General features: G+C 42.0%; 3 protein-coding genes across 4 annotated transcripts; 2 read left to right on the top strand and 1 right to left on the bottom strand.

Moving 5' to 3' along the window:
- Window positions 1-3,216: 3,216 nt before the first annotated feature.
- scg2a (secretogranin II a) lies at window positions 3,217-5,135 on the top strand (the record flags this gene model as incomplete). The annotated part of the gene is made up of 1 exon (XM_083914586.1): window positions 3,217-5,135. The coding sequence occupies one exon, from the start codon at window positions 3,217-3,219 to the stop codon at window positions 5,116-5,118; it is 1,902 nt and encodes a 633-aa protein (XP_083770712.1). The 3' UTR covers window positions 5,119-5,135.
- Window positions 5,136-5,143: 8 nt separating this feature from the next.
- ap1s3a (adaptor related protein complex 1 subunit sigma 3a) lies at window positions 5,144-10,343 on the bottom strand. 2 transcript variants are annotated; one of them, XM_083914593.1, is made up of 5 exons: window positions 9,603-9,629; window positions 8,655-8,833; window positions 6,968-7,076; window positions 6,003-6,140; window positions 5,144-5,917 (listed from the first exon to the last, which is right to left on the bottom strand). In XM_083914593.1, exons 2-5 carry the CDS (start codon window positions 8,831-8,833, stop codon window positions 5,882-5,884), a joined length of 462 nt encoding a protein of 153 aa, XP_083770719.1. In that variant the 5' UTR covers window positions 9,603-9,629; the 3' UTR covers window positions 5,144-5,881. The 2 variants fall into 2 exon arrangements, with proteins under 2 accessions (XP_083770719.1, XP_083770718.1); XM_083914592.1 differs by lacking the exon at window positions 9,603-9,629 and adding an exon at window positions 10,203-10,343 and having other exon boundaries at window positions 5,150-5,917.
- Window positions 10,344-11,956: 1,613 nt separating this feature from the next.
- dhrs12la (dehydrogenase/reductase 12-like a) lies at window positions 11,957-20,655 on the top strand. Its single transcript, XM_083914552.1, has 10 exons — window positions 11,957-12,053; window positions 14,547-14,680; window positions 15,795-15,877; window positions 15,988-16,083; window positions 16,190-16,271; window positions 16,349-16,410; window positions 16,920-17,024; window positions 17,578-17,668; window positions 17,792-17,929; window positions 19,828-20,655. The coding sequence occupies exons 1-10, from the start codon at window positions 11,998-12,000 to the stop codon at window positions 19,941-19,943; spliced, it is 963 nt and encodes a 320-aa protein (XP_083770678.1). The 5' UTR covers window positions 11,957-11,997; the 3' UTR covers window positions 19,944-20,655.
- Window positions 20,656-20,689: the final 34 nt, after the last annotated feature.

Genomic DNA, 20,689 nt, shown 5'->3' with positions numbered 1-20,689 from the left:
CCTTGTGTGTGTGTGTTTTTAGCGGACAGGCAGTGGAAATGGGGGTGGAACTGAGCTGTAATTGGTTTCTGTTTACCAGTAATCCTGCCACAGGCACAACCACAAGCAATTAGCTAGACAGCTCAAGCTGTATCAGTACAAAAGTGGCATTGGGTGTGTACGCGTGTGTATCTGTGTTAGTCATAAGGGGAAATGTAATTAGGCTGAGGGAGACATGAGATTAAAATCAGCTCTTTTGTCCTGTTGTCTTTTGGTCTCCGGGTCCTTAAATGTCTTGTGTGACAACATCAGAAAGGTCGACTTTATTCTAATAAAGGTTACTCCGGCTGCAGTCATTCAAAAAAAAGACATCAAAATATTTGATGTGCCTCAATGTGAAATCCATATCTAGAGGTTGTGAATGTGACTGAGCCTTAAAAGCCCCCTAATGAATTTGAAAGGCTATTCACGTGTGACTCATCACTCTTTTTTTTCTCCGCATTTCTAACTCAGTAGCTTTCAAAGCACCGGAAATTATTCTAAAAGCACATTTTCTGGTGTTGTAAAGGACATTTTATGAAAGGTTGCATTCTGTTCTCCCCAAACCAGAAACATTGACATATTCGTACCAAACACACTGCTGTCTTTATGCATTTGTATAACAGTCACATGACTTGTGCTTCATTGTGGGTATAATGTCAAACCTAAATAGGTTTTCTATGCGCGGAGAACTATTTATAAAGTGTAAGCTGAAGACAAGACGGCTTCACTGGATATCAGACGAGCAGGTCAGTGGAGGATAGCCTGAGCTCACATCAAACACAACAAGGAAGGGGATTTATGAATGAATCTGTGAGCAATCCACACACACACACACACACGCACACATGCACACACACAGACACACACACACACACACACACACACACACACACAAGGACACTGATCTGTATGAGACAAGATTTGACAGGCAGCCAAAAATAGAGACCACAGTGCAGGCTAGCTGACGACAAACGTGCTCTCTCTCTCAAACACACACACATATACACACACCCTCTGCAGTCCCTCTGTCACCCCCCGCCCGTCTCTGGCTTTGGCGGAGTCCGTATGTGAGTCATCATCGTTGGACTTTAACTGTCTCTGTCCCTGAGTGCTGCAGCGGAGACACAACAGCAGTCAATGACACGAGCCACTACTACAGTGGGGAATATTACCGTGAGCCTCAGATAGCCTACAGTCAGTGAATAAACACCATTAATCAGAAAGAAATACTTTTTGAGGGTTAATCAGCAATTAAACAGCATTCATTCAGCTATTTAGCACAGAGGAAGACCATTCAAACGGGAATAAGTTAGTTTAAGTGTCTTAATTCCACCACTCTCCAGTGAGGACTTGGAAATGCAGACTCCATCTGCTCTCAATCAACAGGCTCATAACCCCCATGATAGATCACATTATCACACACAACCCAGACAGGAGAGTCTTATCAGCCCTTCAGTCAGTCAATGGTCCTAAATATAGCCACGTTATGAATGTGTTCATTGCATCATAAGCTGCGACAAAAGCCATTATGCAGCTCCTGAGATGTACTGGGTCAGAACTAGTTTCAGTTCCTATTCAAAAGAGAGAAGCAGTTTTGTTTTGGCTGACTCGAATGAACTGCGAGCGCCAGTACGTGTGTGTATGTGTTTGTGTGTGTGTGTGTGTGTGTGTGTGTGTGTGTGTGTGTATGTGCGTGCGTGTGCGTGCGTGTGTGTTGCGTATCTCCTCTGACGCACGAGTCAGGTGGTTGCTCTAATAGCATGAGGAGCTGTCCGCGGTGCTGAAACCAGACTCACACTGCGAGACAGAGATGCTCAGTTCACTCACGACCTTCGATAGAAAGTAAATACAAAAGGTAAGACTGGGTTGTTGTTCATGCATGAGCCACCTGACGCGACTCTGAGGATGTTTGGTGTGAATACAAAGGGTATTTTTTTTTAGTTACTTGGGCGAGCTGCTGTTACCGCTGCTGTTCGCCAACCTGATGCTGAGGCGAAGAGGTCGCGTCGCGCCGCGCTGCTTCCTTTGTTCGCGTTTCGCTTCAGATTATGCAGAAACGTTTCGCATCTTGTACTTGCTACTTTTCCGTCACATGTGAAATCAATAACGTTAAAGTAAAGTTTTGCAATTTAAATTCAGGGTCCGGGAAACGAAGGGAAAAGTAAACAGACGAAAATGACAGCATTCGCTTGTGCGTCGCTGCTTCTGACGTGTTGTGCATCGTTCTTATTTGCCTCCTGTTTTAAAAAAGTATTAAATATATATAAATATAAAGTTATTCTTCATTATGCATGCATGTACGTTAATAGCATTTAATGCATGCTGCACGCATTTGCATATAAGCCCGAAATCTTCGCAGCGGAGGGCGATTTGTTCCAACAGAACAATGTTCAATTTGAGTTAAAGCTTGAAAAAAAAAAAAAAAACAGGTTATAATTGGGAGTTTAAAGATTTTTTTGCGGTTGAAAGGAAATGTTTCATGGGGACATCAGCCTTACCGGGTTACCTTGACAACGGGGCAGTGACTCGCGGAGAGCAGCAATTTGACGACTAATGAGATTTGCACGGGAGCTGAATGCCGCTGCTATTACACTGCTGCTGGCAAACAGACAGGCAGGCAGCAGGATGATCCTCCGACACCTGCAACAGGCAGGGAAACGGAGGCGATGCAAACACTGATGAGCCAGTGATATATAGCCCTTACTTCTTACTGTTATTATTGTATTATTAAATGCAAGGACCACCAGTTGCTTCTCAGCAATCTTCTTTTTTTTATGCTGCTGCTGCATCTGTAATTTTTGCTTCGATGCAAACTGTAAAGAGCTGCATAAAACATTAACAAAACAAAAATAATTAGGATTTAAAAAGGCCAGTATGGTTCAAGTTAAACTGAAATTAAGCATATTTTACTGAATGAGGAAAGGAGGGTTTTGTCAGGCCGTTCAGACATTCACTTGAGGTAGTTGACCTGGTTTATATCAGAGAAAAAGCCACCGATCGCATTTCCCCCGGCCTTCAAATCAATACAAATGTCTTTGTGGTCTGTGATGCTATCATCAGACCGGACATGTACAGTGATAAGAGCAGAAGGCATTTAAGAAATGCCAGAGTGGTAACAGTTGCAAACCTGTTAGCTTAATGTGTAAAGGTCAGTGCTGACATGTGTCTCTTTGTCTTCCCTCTGCAGGCTTCAACATGCCGTCACTCCCCAAGACCTCCGACACAGGCAAACCTCTCCTCCTCTGTTTTGCCAACCTCCTCTTAATCCCCCTCTTCCTCAGTTCCTCTGGCGTTCACGGGGCTTCTCTCAGAGAGCACAGACTGCGAGGAAGTGAATCAGACTTCCAGAGAGGAGACGTCCTCCAGGCTCCTAATGCCGACATGCTCAAAGCTTTGGAGTACATCGAGAGCCTCCGTCAAAGAACTGGCACGGACCCCCAGCAGCACGCCCCTGTCGCTACAGGGTACGACGACGGCCACATGGATGATGCTGAGAAGCTGCGTACCATGCTGAGATTGGCTTCTAACCCTATGCAGAGCCAAGATGAGGAGGGGGAGGAAGAGGAGGAGGAGGAGGAGGGAAGGGAGGATAAGAGCGAAGAGCTGCTCAAGGCTGTGCTCAGCACTCTCCAGCAGACGGAAAAGGCCTCCAAGCCCGCGTCACTTCGCCCCAGTGTCGAAGGAGCAGGCGTAAAAGACGACTTGTATCCCAGGGTGCAGCAGAAGCAACACAGCATCAAGGCTCACAAGAAGCTGCCGCTCATGTTCGAGGATGAGGAAGAGGGTGAGGGGGATGAGGGAGAGGATGAGGGGGAACCGGATCTGGAGCACGAGAGACCCTTCAAACGCACCAACGAGAACGTGGAGGAGAAGTACACGCCTCAGAACCTTGCAACTCTGCAGTCTGTGTTCGACGAACTGGAAAAGATGAGCATGCATAAACGCCAAGATGAGATGGATGACATGGGGGAGGAGGACGGTGAGGAAGACGATATGTTCAATGTGAGGAATGTGGCATACGATGACGTAGGCGGGGATCTCGCAGACTGGGGTCCGCTACAAGAACAGGAAGAGGTGGAGGAGGAGGAGGACAAGCATGAGGCTGACCGAGGGCTTGATTATGTCGACGACAATAACGAAGAAGCTGATGAGGATGATGAAGAGGAAGGTGATGAAAGCTACCCAGTCAAGAGGTCAAAAGATCAAGATGACGTTGCTAACCTGGTCGACTATTACCTCCTGAAAGTGCTGGAGAAAACAGAAGAGCAGAAACGAGAGATCGAGGAAGAGGAGAAACAGCGGGCAGAAAGGAGGGTGTCTCAGGCACAGGGCAGAGATAACATAGATCCACGGGCCATCTACCAGCTCATTCAGATCTCCCAAAAATACCAGATCCCCCCTGAAGACCTGGTGGACATGCTCAAAACGGGAGAAACGACGAACCAGGACAAGTCACGAAAGAGCAAGGAATTAGCCAGAGCAGAAAACACGTTCTCTCAGATATCTTCGAAGAAGACGCACAAGATTCCTGAAGCTAAATTCTACAACAGACGCTTTCCTGACAGACAAAAGACCCCAGAGGAGCTGAGGACGGAAGAGATACTTAACATCCTGGGGTTAGGAGGCGCGGAGGATCCGGCACCCGTCAGGAAGCACAAACAGTACAAAAGCTTGCCGTCACGACTTCACACTCAGCTCCCGGGGCGTTCGGGGGATTCCGCTCCCACGCAACGGCGCCTTCCCAGCACATTAAAGGACGACTATGACGACACCCTGGATGAGGATGAACTGGCAGCGTATTTAGCAGCTCAGATGCTGGCACAGTATCAGAACCCTGTGCACAGAAACAACAAGGCGAGCCAAAAGCGGGATGATGTTGGACAGAGCATGACGGGCTCTTTTGAACAGGCGATACAGGCTTATTTTGATCAAATGGGCTCAGATAAAAGCCCAAATGAAAAGAGACAGTCTGAGGATGACGAGAGGGGCGGCGAAACGCAGATGCAAGGCTTTGATAACGAGGCGGTGATGAAATTGCTGAGCTACCTGAACCCAGAAACTGAAGAGAGTGACGCCAAAACTGCCCAAGGAATATAAAGAAGGCTACAGATATACATATATATATATATATACATATAAAAATATATTGTTTTGGTGAAGGGAGAGGGTTAAAAATAAAGTATTTTGAAGAATAAAAACATGCAGTCAACTTTAGTTCTTCTGTGGGTTTACAAAAGTTCATATTTATTAGCAGAAATATGAGGGTTCACACATTCATTTGATGCTTTTGTTTTTTTAAAAGAGTTTGTTTCTCAACAACCAGTACATGTGACTCACCAGCCTTACAATGCACACACACACACAGACACACACACACACACACACACACACACAGACACAGACACAGACACACACACAACCAAAATCAGTGTTGGATCCCTTAGATTCACTTGTGTATTTCTTTTTGGTACATCTTTCTTAAATGTGGTCATATGTGACATACCTGAGGTTAATAAAGCATTGACTTTATTTTTTCCTTACTGTGAAGTGTTTCTTCATTTACTCACCATCGCACGTGTCTGACATATATCACACTAGATTATAAAAAAAAACATTAATATCTGGAATGATATTTTCAGTCATATCTCCTGTCGTCCACCCGAAGATTAATAAATATGAGGCTTTAAAAGGCACTTAAAGATCCAAACGTGATTCTTAATAAACATGACTGTAGTTGCTTAATGACCACAGAATGGTGGCAAATGAGTCATAATTAGTCACTAAATTAAAAATGTCGAGGAGTAATAAACCTTTTTCCTGAAGGTCTTTGAAATGTGAGACCCCCTCGTCTTCTCTTGGCTCAGTAGGCAGGTTTGCTCATGTACTCCTCCATCGTCTGTGACAAGAGCAGATATACATTCAAAATGAGTGATGAGTGAACAGATCTACATTCACCCGTGAGTGTTAAACCTTAAATGTACCTCCTGGAGTGTGTCAGCCTCCTCCATAGATACGCTCACAGCCAATTTGGATGTTTCTAGAACTTCTCCTCCCATCAGGAATTCGTCCAGGATGAAGTACGCCTTCTCAAAGTTGAAAATGATGTCCAACTCACACACCTGAGACAGAATAAAACACCATCTATTAGAGTGGAGATGAAGTGCAGCTCCTTAATCAATGGTACAGAAGGTAATTTCACCCATGAGAGACGATGATAATCAGCTTTTCTGCTGCACTACTAGGGATGAGCAGGCCTTAAAAGAATATTATAAAGAATACAGACATAACAATATCGTTTAGATAACTATGAACAGCCCCTTTTTCATATCTATCCTTTCATCCATCTTCCTCTTCCCACAATTTTCAGTTTAATTATTGAGTTTTTGTGGCTTTGTTTTGTAATCAAAGCAAACAGGATGGACGTGAAGTGTTTCTGGTGCAGAGGCACCTTCTGGACACCAGGGGGAGACATACTGGTAAAGGGCACAGTGACAAGGAAATGGATTTTGCTGTATGCCTGCAGTGTAATGCAACAATAGTCCCTGTAGTTCATGCTGTTTAACCTTACACCTGTACATTGTTTTACTAGTATTGATAAAACTGATGGTAGCCTCCTTGTTTTCTGTTAATTTCCTTTTTCACGGTTGTCGCAGCTGTAAATTTAGAATGAAGGGAAACCTTAATGCTGCAGCATACAATGATAACTTCTGTATGTATTTACTGTCATGTGTATATATATATGTCTCTGTTACCGTGGCACGGCTGTAAAAGAGTGATCTGATACTTAGAGACAACAGCAAAACTTCTAGGTTTGTAATATGTTTGTTATTTCAGCATCAAACTGATCAAGTGATGAAACTTCTTGGATGAGTGGTGGAGTATAAAGCTCCTACTGGGATGTACTTCATTGACTTCTGCTTGTGCCACAACATTCGGCTCTACTTACGTTGCCAAAGTACTTATCCAACAACTCCACGTATCTGTGCAGCACTTCAAGCGTCAGCAGCTCATTGTCCTGGGTGTCCATACCAGCGCAGAAGTACAGGCTGGCATACCTGCATTTACAAAAGGATGAAGGTCAGATGTTGCAGCAACGGCCTCCACAGTGACGTGAAGAAACTATGGAACATTTGACAGCACTCTGAGGAGAACGTGGGTTTGTAGCAGTGGCCGATATCATGTTGTTGTTTTGGCTTTTGGTCAAATACAACAATTTACCAATACTAACAAATGAGACAGGACATTGCTGAATATTAATGAACATGTATTTAACACTGTTATGTCTGCATTGTCTCTGTGTAGTCTGTTTTCAGTTGAAGGCTGTTACTCGCAGCATTGTTTTTCCAACAACCATGCCAAACGTCAAATATGATAAATGTTTTATATATCGGGAGTAGGAGTGGAGGCTTGGGACGCGTATACAATCGTTTCTTGAGCCCTGTAAGCTAGTTTAGCATCTTTTTCATATTTTAATGGTATATTTTAGGTGTTGTATTTTTGCTCTTGACTAAAGATCTTTGCTTTATTCTGTACTTTCTTTAAATAAGTTTATTGTGTGCAGCTACTTGGTAATTACAACTCAATAGCTGATGTTCAAATGGCATTAATCTGCCAAATGAATCAGTGCATTACTAGTTTATATGACTGCCTATATGGAAGTCCTTGGATTGAATGTGATTGGATATCCCTGCATAGACAGTATGCACATACATGTGGGGATGGTCAACAGAAACACTTTGCAAACAAATCAAAAACTAAGTTTAATTCCAGTGTTTCAATAATAAATGGTATTGCAAAAGCCTTTGAGGTGTTCCTGTTATTTTGTCACTAACTCTACTTTATTACAAGGTTGTTGTGATAAACCTTATAGGGATAAAAATGTTGCTGTGCCATCACTATCAAAGTGTCGTCCGAGCTAGGTCACGCTCTGTGTGTTTAACTGGACCTTTACTCTGTCCAGGTCTCGTTAACTCTTTGTTGAGAACGGGAGTGTCTGTTTACTGTGTGTATTTATAAAGCATGAGCAAAGAGGACACACAAGTTAATCATTACAGTGGTTTCTGCTCAACACCCAAGTCTTTACCTGCCAGGAAAGGACTATTCATGACAAAAAAACAGTTTGTTTTTTATGAAATGGGTGATTCAAATCAATCGATGTGATTCATTCATGGCTGCCGTACAGCAACCACATACAACGGCTACGACGTCTAATTCTTTTGCACAATTCAGCATCAATCCACGTCTGAGGAAAAAACATTACCTTGCCATCAAACTGCCCTTTCCAACGCAAAAATGAGCCTGTTGTCTACGTTCTCTTCAAAGCCACCAGACTCCATTAACAAGAACAGTAATTTTAACTCAGAGAAACACAAGAGTTGCTGGTCTACCGCTGCATTGATCGGTTTGTTTCTTTGTGTTCTTTTGTAACTTAGGTGAATACTAGTATAGACTACGTTCCACAACCGCCTTGATATGTGCAGGCAGCCAACCCAGGAGGCCCTTTTTTATTGCGAACGTGACTTTTATATGGCCAGGCCGTGATATGATGTGATTATTTCACAGATGTTATAACATATAACTGCCTATAGTGAACTAATGCACAAATGAAAAGCAGCTGTGTCTCTTGTAAGCACCTCTTGTAAACAATCTTGAGGTCCCTCCAATGGAGGAAGTTGCATGAACGTGGTTGACGGGCCAACACTAACATCATCATGTCCCGGATCACCTTCTTCTTCTCCCGGTCTGTTACCGGTGTGAACCATTTCTGCAGTCGCAGCTTCCCCTGCCGACTGAACAGCAACAGGAAGCGCATCTGGAGAGGGTAGAAAGAGAAGAAAACACTGACTTGTGGAAAGTTCAGGCATTTTCGTCTTGTTGTGTTAAGGATGGAATGATCAAACAGGAGGAGCATCTCATGTAACGAGGATTAGATATGTGTGAACTGTGGTTAAGACTTAGACTTCTCTTTATTGATCCTTTGGGATGAACTCCTGCAAGCAAATTGAGTTTCCAGCAGCTTACAAAAACACAAGGGAGGTATAAAAAATACAGTATAGTATGACAAATAAACTCTTAGTTAAATAAATAAATAATGATAAACTCTTAGTCAAATATATATGAGGTAGATGTAAGAACACAGGTTAAACAAAACTCACAGAAAATTAAATGAGATAAATTAAATGTAGAGGAAATGTATATGATAAAATATCTATGAGTGTATATGACAGAAATGAGCAGTAAGATTAAATTATTGCACTTAAGTGATGGATAAAGTTATTGCACGAAAAAGAAGAAGATAAGTGTCCAGGTATGTAGGAGTAGATTATTAATTGCACAGTGAGTGGCTCACAAAGAAGCTCACACACACTCACTGAGACACCTGCATGTGCAAACACACACACACACACACACGCATACACACACACACACAGTAATAGCGCTAGCACAATCTAAAGTTAGAGCCTCCTGCATCTAAAGTGAAACCACACATATGTGAGGGTTCCACCGTAGCAGCAATTACATTTCACAACTTTAAATGTGAATGAAGAGCAACGGGGAAGTAGATAACACATCGATATCACCTTTGAGTGTTGTGCAAGAGCAATTAACGAGAGCTCTTCGCCCTAAGGTGCAGCCGCACTGCTTCTGCTTGCAACAAGATACGACAGGACATGTGGAGGAAAGGACAGGAGTGCAAATATAACACGGCTGCTATAAGAAGAAGGATTTGGCTTCAAATACTTAAAAACTATAGGATTATGTCGAGTGAAATCCCAGAGACGTATTAAGGATTTTGTTAAAAGCACATTTAAACTTCTGCAAATGAAACAAGCGCTTGGAGAATTGCATGAGTTTGGCCGTCAGACACATGTCCATCCTTTCCTCTCCAAGCTTTTCACTTTGAGCTAATTTAATTTTTTTTAAAATGTGATATATCTAACAAATGGTTCTGCTGTACATATCAGGATCTTGAATCAGTATCATTTACATGACCTTTGATCAAGGAAGTAGCCTACCGAAGTGATTTGCAGAAAGAAAAAAGTTAAATAACCACGCCTGAAGGTCTAGTTTTTATTTGCTTGTTTGACAAAGGTAATCAGTGAACACACAACAGTGGACCTGAGTGTTTATAACATCTGTTGCCAACAAGTGAATGGATGAAACTATAGCAACATACTCACCATTTTGTCACAGCAGTCCGAGACAAGTCACCCAAATAAAAAAAAAAAATCCTCCAGGTTTATGATCACCCCTACAGTCCTGTCCTACTGATATCTCCTGTGTGTTTTTGGAGTATGGAGTATTTGAGACGCGCCGACATTGTTGAACTTCCCAGAAATCAGTGCGCACACCTTCTCCAGTCGGAGCCGCGCCCCGCTGCGCTCCAGCGACAGGGATGCAAACACACGCCTCCAGACACACACACACACACACACACACTCACACCTCCAGAGACACACACACACACACAGGTAAATCACTTGCACAGATTTGATGTGCAATACCTTTTTTTGTCATTTAGAGGTATAAGCCATAAACATTTCTGTGATATTAACATCATATTAACATCAAAAGTCTTCACGTTTTGGCCCATTAAGCTTGTTTGTAATATATTAAATTCCAGGTACCTCTAAATAAGTCACGACATTTCGTTTTGCCAAAATATAACTTATAAATATGAGATTTCAAACAAAAAATCACGAATTTGAGTTGCAAAGTGAAAAATATGAGATAAAATGTGCATTATATATTATATTGTATGTATATTATCTCCCCTTTGTCGGCTAACGTTACTTTACTATGGGAGGAATGTATTTATTATTTTAATCGATAATTAATTATTTTAACGTTACCATCATTATCCATCCTAGAGTATTTCGTGTTGCAGGCACGAAGTTAACATGGACGCTAGCTGTTGCCTAGCAATAGAATTCCATTAAAAAAAGTCTAACGTTAACTGTTTTCTTTAATATCCTGTTAATATGTAACGTTACATTTCTGTATATTTGCTATTTCTATTTTAACTAAACACCACTAGCTTAAATAAATATATAAATAAATAAAAACTAGGCTAGCCAACGTTAACTCAGCTAGCTAAATTGCAGGAGCAGGCTAACTCAGCTAATTAACTACCGGCTAACTACTAACGGCAGTTAGCTAAATTTGTGTTACCTAGGAGACGGAGCGAGCAGTGTTACTTACACGGAAGTCCTGCTTCATCGCCCGCTCATGTTAATTCAGTGGAGCTCCACGTGAGTTTACTATGGGAGGAATGTATTTATTTTTTTGATCGATAATTAATAATGTTAACGTTACCATCATTTTCCATCCTAGAGTATTTCGTGTTGCAGCCATAAAGTTAACATGGACGCTAGCTGTTGCCTAGCAATAGAATTCCATTCAAAAAAGTCTTAACGTTAACTGTTTTCTACAATATCCTGTTAATGTGTAACGTTACATTTCTGTATATACGCTATTTTTATTTTAACTAAACACTGCAAGCTTAAATAAATAAATAAATAAAAACTAAGCTAGCCAACGTTAACTCAGCTAGCTAAATTGCAGTAGCAGGTTAACTACGCTAATTAACTACCGGCTAACTACTAACGGCAGCTAGCTAAATTTGTGTTACCTAGGAGACGGAGCGAGCAGTGTGACTTACACAACGGTCCTGCTTCATTACCTGTCTCTGTCAGGTGTGTTTCACTGTATATGTGTTTATTTCATGTCGTATTTTCCCTTTTGTAGCCAACTGATCACCTGTGGGAGAGGAGCTGGAGGACCAATGCTTTGTCTGTGACTGTCGACTGAACTGACACATGCTCCCTCCGTGCCTGCCGCTGGGTGGCTGGTGGAGCTGTTGTTGTCGTCGCCCACTGATGTTAATTCAGTGGAGCTCCACGTGGTTTTGGTCCAGGGTACAAAGCGGAGGAGAGAGCTCCAGCACAGGGAGAGGCTTCCAGACAGAGCAGCACCATGTCTCTGTACCGCAACTCCGCCTGGTTCCTGAAGGGAATGACCGAGTTCACCAGGTAAGATAACTTTGGTAGAGTTTCAGGAGCTGGAGGAGCTGAGTCTGTGACCTGCTGTGTCCTGTTTGCATCCTCCCTGAAGTTTGTATAATGGAGTAACAGTGTAGTTATTATTATTTCAGATCAGAACCAAGGGTGGAAGAAGTATTACGGTATTATACTTGAGTAAAAGTACTATTGACATGATTCAAATTACAAAAAACCTTTGTAAATCATAAATAAGTCATTGAGTTTGGTCTTTACCTAGTCTGTAAAGTGTCCTGAGATAACTTTTGTTATGATTTGGCACTATACATAAAATTGAATTGAATTAAACTTTGTTACAAGTAAAAGTCCTGCATTTAAGTAGAAAGTGTAGGCCTTATCAAGAAAAAATTACAGTAAAAGTACTTACGATGCAACCGAACGGGCTCTTTAGTTGTTGCATTGTTATATATTATATTAGATTATTATTATTATTATTACTATGACTGATGCAGTGACATATAAGTTGCATTTTAATGTTGTCGTCTGTTGGGTGGTAGAACAATGCATCCATATATTCATTATAGGTTTTAATATCTTCTGCAAAGAAAATAAATGTAGTGAAGTAAGAGCCTAACTCTGAGATGTAGTGGAGCATAAGAAGAGAGAAGCGTACAATTAAAACACTCAGGTAAAGTACCCAAAAATTGTACTAAAGTACAGTACTTGGGTAAATGTACTTAGTTACTTTCTGCCACTGATCAGCACACAGTGATATCTTTGCTGGAAACAATGTGAATAATGCGTCATAAGCTCATCCTATTAGCAGAATGATTTCAGAAACTCAATGAGGAAGAACGTGTAAAGGTTGAATACCTTATTGGGTAACAACAAATGGCATTGCCTAACTTTAAACTCAGATTTTTGCCTCATGAATTTATTGCCATTTTATTGTATTTGTATAATGGTAACAAACATCACAGGACACTAAGAGTTAAGTATTATATTAAATGTTTACAGGCCCCATTTTAGGCAAAATAAAAGGATATACCAGAGCTGCAAAAATGAATCGATAAGTTGTTGACCATTTAATTAATCGCTAACTTTTTTGATAATCGATTACTTGGTTAGAGAATCTCGAAATATGTGGCGATGAAATGATTAGTCGGTTAGTTAATAGACAAAAACTTAATTGGCTAACTATTTTGATAATCGCTTAAGTCATTTAAGTCGTCTTTCAAGCAAAGCTTTTCAACTTCTTGTATTTAGTCACCTTGAGCTCTGAGAAACTGGCGGCCATTTTTCCGTAACTAATGTCAAATTATGTGTATTAGGATTCAAAACTGAGCTGTAAAAAAACATCAGTGGAGATGGCATGACAAACGTAACGTTTGAGGATGGACCATCTTCTTTTCAGTCAGATTTTCTGGTTAAAATAGGCCGAGTAACACTTTTGCCTTTAAAAGAGTATTTGTCGATTTCATATATAATCAAATCTCTGGATCAAAGAAAAACAAATCCTGCAAAGGATAAAATACAGACAGAACGTTGGTAATGATTAAGTGTTTTTCCTCCTATTCGCAAAATAAACTACACCAAAACCGTGACATAAAAATCACAATACCAACAGAACCGTGGTCTTTTTGAACCGGTGTACCCCTAATGTGTATGGGTTATACAAGGTCAGGTTAGTTAGGGTCAAAAGTTATATACAGTCACTGCTGTATCTTCGTTTTCTTTCTCCTGGTGGTTGACGATAACTGACTGGAGGTCGTAGTGAGGATGAAACTGCATTAACGTATGAATTGAGCAAAGTTTACAGTGACTCAGCAGGAGCCATGTAAGACCATAAATCAGTTGTTAAACCACAACGGGGCTTTAAATGCTTTATCAGTACCATCAGATGTGTTGCAGCCGTAAGGCGCCTTTCCTCATCAGTAAACAGCAAGCCAAACCGTCTGAAGAGGTGCTTTTGTGATAGTTTCCCTTCTTCCCTTTGTTCTGTGTTATCTTTTCTCCCACAGAGCTGCCCGGTAACCCGCTCTGACCTGGCACTAATAGCTCTCTGCATGACACCATCGAACAGAGCGGGCATTTAGCCTCAGTGTTACCCCCCTCCCCCCATTTCAGCCGCCCTCAACAATGGCATCCAGGACAATGGGGCGAATTGAAGTGCTCGGTGCCACACACACACACTCACACAGGCACACACACACACCGATCCCGTTGTCACTGTCGGTAGTCTCACCCCAAACCCCTTCTCATCAGAGAACATGATGCCAGGCACACTCTCGTCTTCATTGTATCTGTACAGTAAAGCTATGAAGAGACGTACAGTAACCGGGCCGACCTCAAACACTGACCCTTTCTGACCTGTACACACACACATTTTTACTCTCCGACCTGCTTTTAAGTCTCCTCCCAATGTCAATCAGCTGAGCCCTGAGGCAGAGATATACAGTTGACGCACAGGTACATTACAGATTATTATGACAGGAAAATAATGCAGTAAATGTTCATGTCCCGCAGGAATGCCTTCCTGTCAGCCTCCAAGAGGTTTGTGGAGAAGGATCTGGAGGTGTCCATGGCCGGACGCGCCTTCATGATAACAGGAGCCAACAGTGGCATTGGGAGAGCTACTGCCATGGCCATCGCTAAGAAAGGTGCCCATTTTTCATCTAATCAACTTATATATGAAGGCAAACCAACACATGTTGTGATTGATTCTAATGCATTATGCAAGTTTCAATACTACTATTATTAGGAGGACTAATTGTAATGATAGCAGTGGTACAAATCATGAGGAGTCATGACATTAAGCTATGTTGGATAATACATCAGCTTTGCAAAGACGTCAGGTGACAGTAGAGCGGGTAATACTTGCATTACCCAACAACATGCAGGGACGAAAAACCTTTCATGATCTTATCCAGTTATGATCACAGGGACATCAAAGGGAAACTGTCCCCAGTGACGCCACTGGCTGCCACCAGGAAACCCTTCAGAAAGAAGAAAGGACCAGCGAAAAACACTAACAAGCACTATCAAACCCAGTGGATAATAATGTGCACTTTTCTGGAAATTAAGGAAAAAGGGTGACAAAAACTGGAGCATAGCTAAAATATAAAGTTATTTGGATTGAAGTTGATTGTTCCCTGACTAACACGCTGAATACACTGAATGTAGGTCCACACAGGCCGGGCTGCTATAGGTCTGTACACAACCCTGTACAAACAAAAACACCAGTCTGTTTCAGATTAACAGCCTTTTTCTGAACGATTGTTTCTTGTAATAATAGTGTTTGTACCTGTTTTACTTGAAATTACCATAACCATATTTGTATTCAAACCCGTTTTCCGAAGTTATATACAAAGATATACAGTAGCTTAAGTATTTGAACGTCACATATGAGACTTTGAAATTTCGCATGGCATTTATCTTACCATGAAGCATGACAAAGAGGCCTGCTGCACCTCAGTCTTTCCTGTTATGACATAGGCAGCGACTACTAACACACCTGATCTTGGTTGTGTCTAAATGGTAACCCTAGTTTTACCAAAACTCTTGCAAGACTTGATGCCCCTAACAGTAACCATCTCACCTTTGTATTCAACCATTTGAGATCCTCACCTCAGGTGTCACACCAACCCTGGGTTACCATCTAGACAGGACCCATGATTTCCCACAAGCTCCACACACACTACAATAGTAGTAGAAACATTTTGTGCATCTAGGTACGCATTTACCCTTTGATGATAAAGAACGTGTTCGTCACAGGTGGAACGATCCACATGGTGTGCAGGAACAAGGACAAGGCCGAGGAGGCGAGGGCTGATATTGTCAAGGAGACGGGAAATAAAGTACAGTATGACTCACTTCTCGACAGACATTTTTTTCAGAACACAGAGACAACCTTCAAATTGCCTGGTTCCCCAGACGAGACATTATTCATTATTCTAAATCGCTGCAGGAAGTGTATGTCCACATCCTGGACCTGACTGAGACCAAGAAGGTCGGGGAGTTTGCTGAAGCCTTCAAGAGAAAGTACAAGGCCCTCAACGTACTGGTGAGGAGTCACACAAGTTACATTTTTTTTCATAATTGTAAATATATGACTACTGCTGAGTAATGTTATTATTTTCATTTTCTCTGACATGTTGTAATCTATGCAGATCAATAACGCAGGCGCCATCATGAGTCAGAGGGACGTGAACGCCGAGGGGCTTGAGAAGAGCTTCGCCGTCAACGTCATTGGTGAGTCAGAGGTCAGGGCTGAGGTGGAAAGGAAATACGGGATAGTGATGCTCTCTTTTTTTATTGTTGTCCACCAGGCGTTTACATTCTCACCAAGAGTCTCATTCCCTTGCTGGAGAAGAGCGCAGATCCCAGAGTGGTAAGTCCGAGAGACACAGACTTTGTCTTAGCTCACAGAAAAACAGTTCATAGACTTTGTGTTATTGCACTGGTCAGCGTAATCCATCATTTTAATGAACATTTAATGGGTTTGGGCCACGAGGTGGTGGCTATTTAATGGTTCACTGCTGTCTGGTCCCACCAATAAGACACGCCCTTAGAAAAAGTCCTACAGTCAGTAAAAATGGTACTGTATATACAGTCAGCGGTGGAAGAAGTAATAATAAAGTAAAAATAATAATACCACAATGCAAAAATACCCCATTGTATGTAGTTCTGAATTCCAAAAAAAGGAGTAGTATTTAGAAAATGTACTTGCTTCTGTCAGTGTTACTTTGTTTTTAACGGCTTTCATTTTATGTATCGTTTAATGGAGCTACTTTTAACAATTTTATATTTACAGTTTGGTAGTTCGACCTATTTAAAGGTATCATATTTAATCATAGGTTTTACATTTTCACGGTTATGTTTCCGCTCGTCCATGCTCAGATCACAGTGTCATCAGGGGGAATGTTGGTGCAGAAGCTCAGAACGGGAAACCTGCAGTCTGAGAGGGGCCGCTACGACGGCACCATGGTCTACGCCCAGCACAAAGTAAGAAGTGAACTCGAGACCTGCGGATCCGCTCGTGTTAAGATTCAGCAACGATCGCAACTGATGGACTGTCGGGATTTACTGTATTTGTTAGGAACCAGAACCAGGAACCAGACATTTATTGCAACAAAATACAGGGTAGACATTTGCAGCGGATTCTGGTCTTTTGTCATTCATTGATAAAATGAATTGATCAGATTCTACAATATTTTTTATGCCTTTGATATAAATGAAGTAAATGACGAAGGGTTTTTGATGATGTACTGATCGTAGAGTTAGTTAGGACCACAATGATCCTCAACTGAATGGTGTGAATGTTGGCGTTGCAATTTGGTCTGCATGGAAGTTGTTACTCTGCTAGAATCCGTGACAAAGACACCACCTGTTGCATCTGAATCCAAATACTGGAAAATTAATGTTTCAGTCCAAAAAACATCAATCAAAAGAGACATGAGCCCCAACTGCCTAGAATCCAAGCCTTCAGACGTCCTCAACATACAGAATCTCTCTTAAGACACTTTTATTCATATGTGTGTGTGTGTGTGTGTCCCAGAGGCAGCAGGTGGTGATGACAGAGCAGCTGGCAAAGACTCACACTAACATCCACTTCTCCGTCATGCATCCTGGCTGGGTTGACACCCCAGGTGACGTCCAATCACACACACGCACAGCACTTACAATTAACAGCCACCACTTTTTGGGGGAAATTTAAACAAAATAATTGCTTACTACTAATATGTTTCTCCCTCTGTGTCCGTCTGTCCTAGCGGTGGCGAACGCCATGCCAGACTTCCATCGCTCTATGAAGGACAGCCTGCGGACCCCAGAGCAGGGAGCTGACACCGTGGTTTGGCTGGCTGTCTCTGATGCTGCGACCACAAACCCCAGCGGACATTTCTTCCAGGGTATGTTGCAGACCTAAAGCAATTTTTGTCACTTTCATTTACCCACTGCTTTAAAGAAAAGACAAAAAGAGACACGAGTACAAACACAATAGAAGAAGCAGAAGGGAAGAGAGGCGAACACTATTGGCTGAATTATGTGTTTATCAGTTGTAGGTCTGCATGGTGTGTGTGTGTGTGTGTGTGTGTGTGTGTGTGTGTGTGTGTGTGTGTGTGTGTGTGTGTGTGTGTGTGTGTGTGTGTGTGTGTGTGTGTGTGTGTGTGTGTGTGTGTGTGTGTGTGTGTGTGTGTGTGTGTGTGTGTGTGTGTGTGTGTGTGTGTGTGTGTGTGTGTGTGTGTGTGTGTGTGTGTGTGAGTGTTTGGCCTGTGTCCATTGCAGCTGGAGTGGGCCGCCTTTGGTGCCAGATACTGCCAGAGTACAGTGCCTCTATAAGCACACAAGTGCACTTTAGTGTGTACACACACACACACACACAAACACACACATACACATACACAAACACACACACATACACACACTGATCCCAGTGGCCTTGAAGAGGGGAGACTGTAGTGTGATATGAAAATCTCAATTTCAACAGAGACACAAACCTACTGCATCATCTTGTAATGTGATGTAATATGAGGCAGTCGTGTCCTCTGGCCTCGTGCTTTCAGTGTATTAATGTAATACCAGTATAGAGTCACAGTGACATGGGGGTGACATGCTTTGATCATTGCTGACAGAAATCTTGAATAAGCCTTCATATCTGAGGCAAAACACCAGTCAAGCTCTGCGTTTGGCATTTCTCCATCGCTCTGTCTCATGGCAACACTCCCTCAGCCAAACTCCTGTAGGTGCCAAAATAGTAACAGCTGTCAACAAGGCAATATTGACTGTTATCATGGAAACACTGACTAATTAAAAACCTGGGATCCAATCTTCTACATATCCAGAAACTGGAGAAAAAAGGTATTTGCTGTTCATACTGAAAAAAGAACCTCCAACACTGGCTGCACAGTCAACATCAAACCCTGTGCATGATATAACAACACGTTACAGATTAGATTGCTTTAAGTTCAAATCTTAATTCACTAAATCAAACGGAGTAACTAATGACACCCTTGTGCCACTTTGAGGGAGCAGCGTTGCAGAATCGTTGTAAAAATAAAAGTATTCTAATGAAATCTTTCTTGAAACATTGAACACATCAGTCGGGCTGCAGTATTTGCTCATGTTTATTCTGGTTGAAAACCACAGCTGAGATAATATGAAATTCTTGAAGTTACAGTCAAAGGGGAACTTTTAGTGGAGGTTAATAGTTTCACATAACAACACCTCCCTGCATACGTAATTTCCCGGGTTTTCAAGACATCTGCTGGTCTGGAAAAGTCTTAAAACAGTGAATGCAGACAAAGGCAGTAGAAGATATAGTCAAATTTGCATAATCTGTCGTTGGTATCCATCCTTTTAATGGCTCTTGCCTGGGTCCAGGTCAGGTCACGTGAATTGAATGAATCATATCATTAACAATGATTGTTATAAACTGCTAAGAAGTTTCTGTGCCATATCTTTTCCACTGGTTTTAGATCATACTTTATTAATGATGATGGTGAAACGGTTCTTAAATATGCACTCTGTGGTGTTCAAAAGGTTTTAAATGTAACCGTGTGAATCCTGCAGAGACCCTGGTGGTGAAAGATGCCTGGCTGAGTGTGTTGGGGATGAGAGTTGAAAATGAGTTTGGGTTTGCATCTCAACCAATCCAAGCCGGCTGTGTGTACACGTGCTTCGCCTTTATTGCCCAGGCTGATCCCCCCCCCCTGACACTTTTTAAAAATCAATATTAAAACAAGAGATGATAGGTAGATCTCACATGTACACACCTATATTTTCCGCCCATTTGTGTGTTTGCGAACAGACCGGAAGATGGTGTCCACCCACCTGCCGCTGGCCTGGACCCACAGCTCTCCCTTGGAGGAGCAGAAGTTAATGTCAGTGCTGGAGGACTTGGCCAAGACGTTTCAGCCACACTGAGACAGCAGGAACCGGTCACCACTACACTAACACCATCGGCTCACACCGACCGAGGCCTGGCTCAGTACTTCATCTCCTCCTGATGATAGAATAAGCTCCACGAGAGGGAACAAATCATGAAGATATGACGCCACCTTAAACTCACCTATAACGGAGGGATGACAGAGATTTGTAACACTTTTTTACATAACACATTTTTTTATTATTTAACTTAACCGGTAAAGTAAACATGTAACTTTAGGAGTGTGATAGTGACGCTGCCTTTAAATTAGTTTTCAAAGGAGGACGGAGAAAGCACCTTCATAAAAAAAAAAAAACACATACACACAACGCAGTCTGTTACTGTGACTTTATGAAAGTTGTCAATCAGATGGGAATCTGATGTGACCGAAGTCACTCTTCACGTACCCCGCATTAACAACAGCAGCTAAGGGTCCAGTCTCTTGTGTCTCCGTGACCTGCAAAGGTGCAAAGTAATGTGCATTTATATAACATCTATGTCAGTAACTTGTGTATTTGCTTTATTGTGGTGCAGCTTCTGTACTGCGCAAGTTGAGCTCAGGCTGGAGGTGAAGCATCACTCGACGTGCAATAATATTTACGACTGTAATATCTGCCGAGCAACTTTCAAAAAGGCTGTTTACTGACTGTGAGCTGATTTTGTAAATGCCTGCTTAAATAAAGAAAATGACTGATTCTTCTGTGTCTCGTTGTGCTGCTGATTTACATGTTGATTCAATAAAAAA

The sequence above is a fragment of the Echiichthys vipera genome (genome assembly GCF_963691815.1).
Source record: "Echiichthys vipera genome assembly, chromosome: 5".
Taxonomy (NCBI): domain Eukaryota; kingdom Metazoa; phylum Chordata; class Actinopteri; order Perciformes; family Trachinidae; genus Echiichthys; species Echiichthys vipera.
Note: the sequence above shows the minus strand (reverse complement) of the source record. Positions and strands in the feature narration are given on the sequence as shown.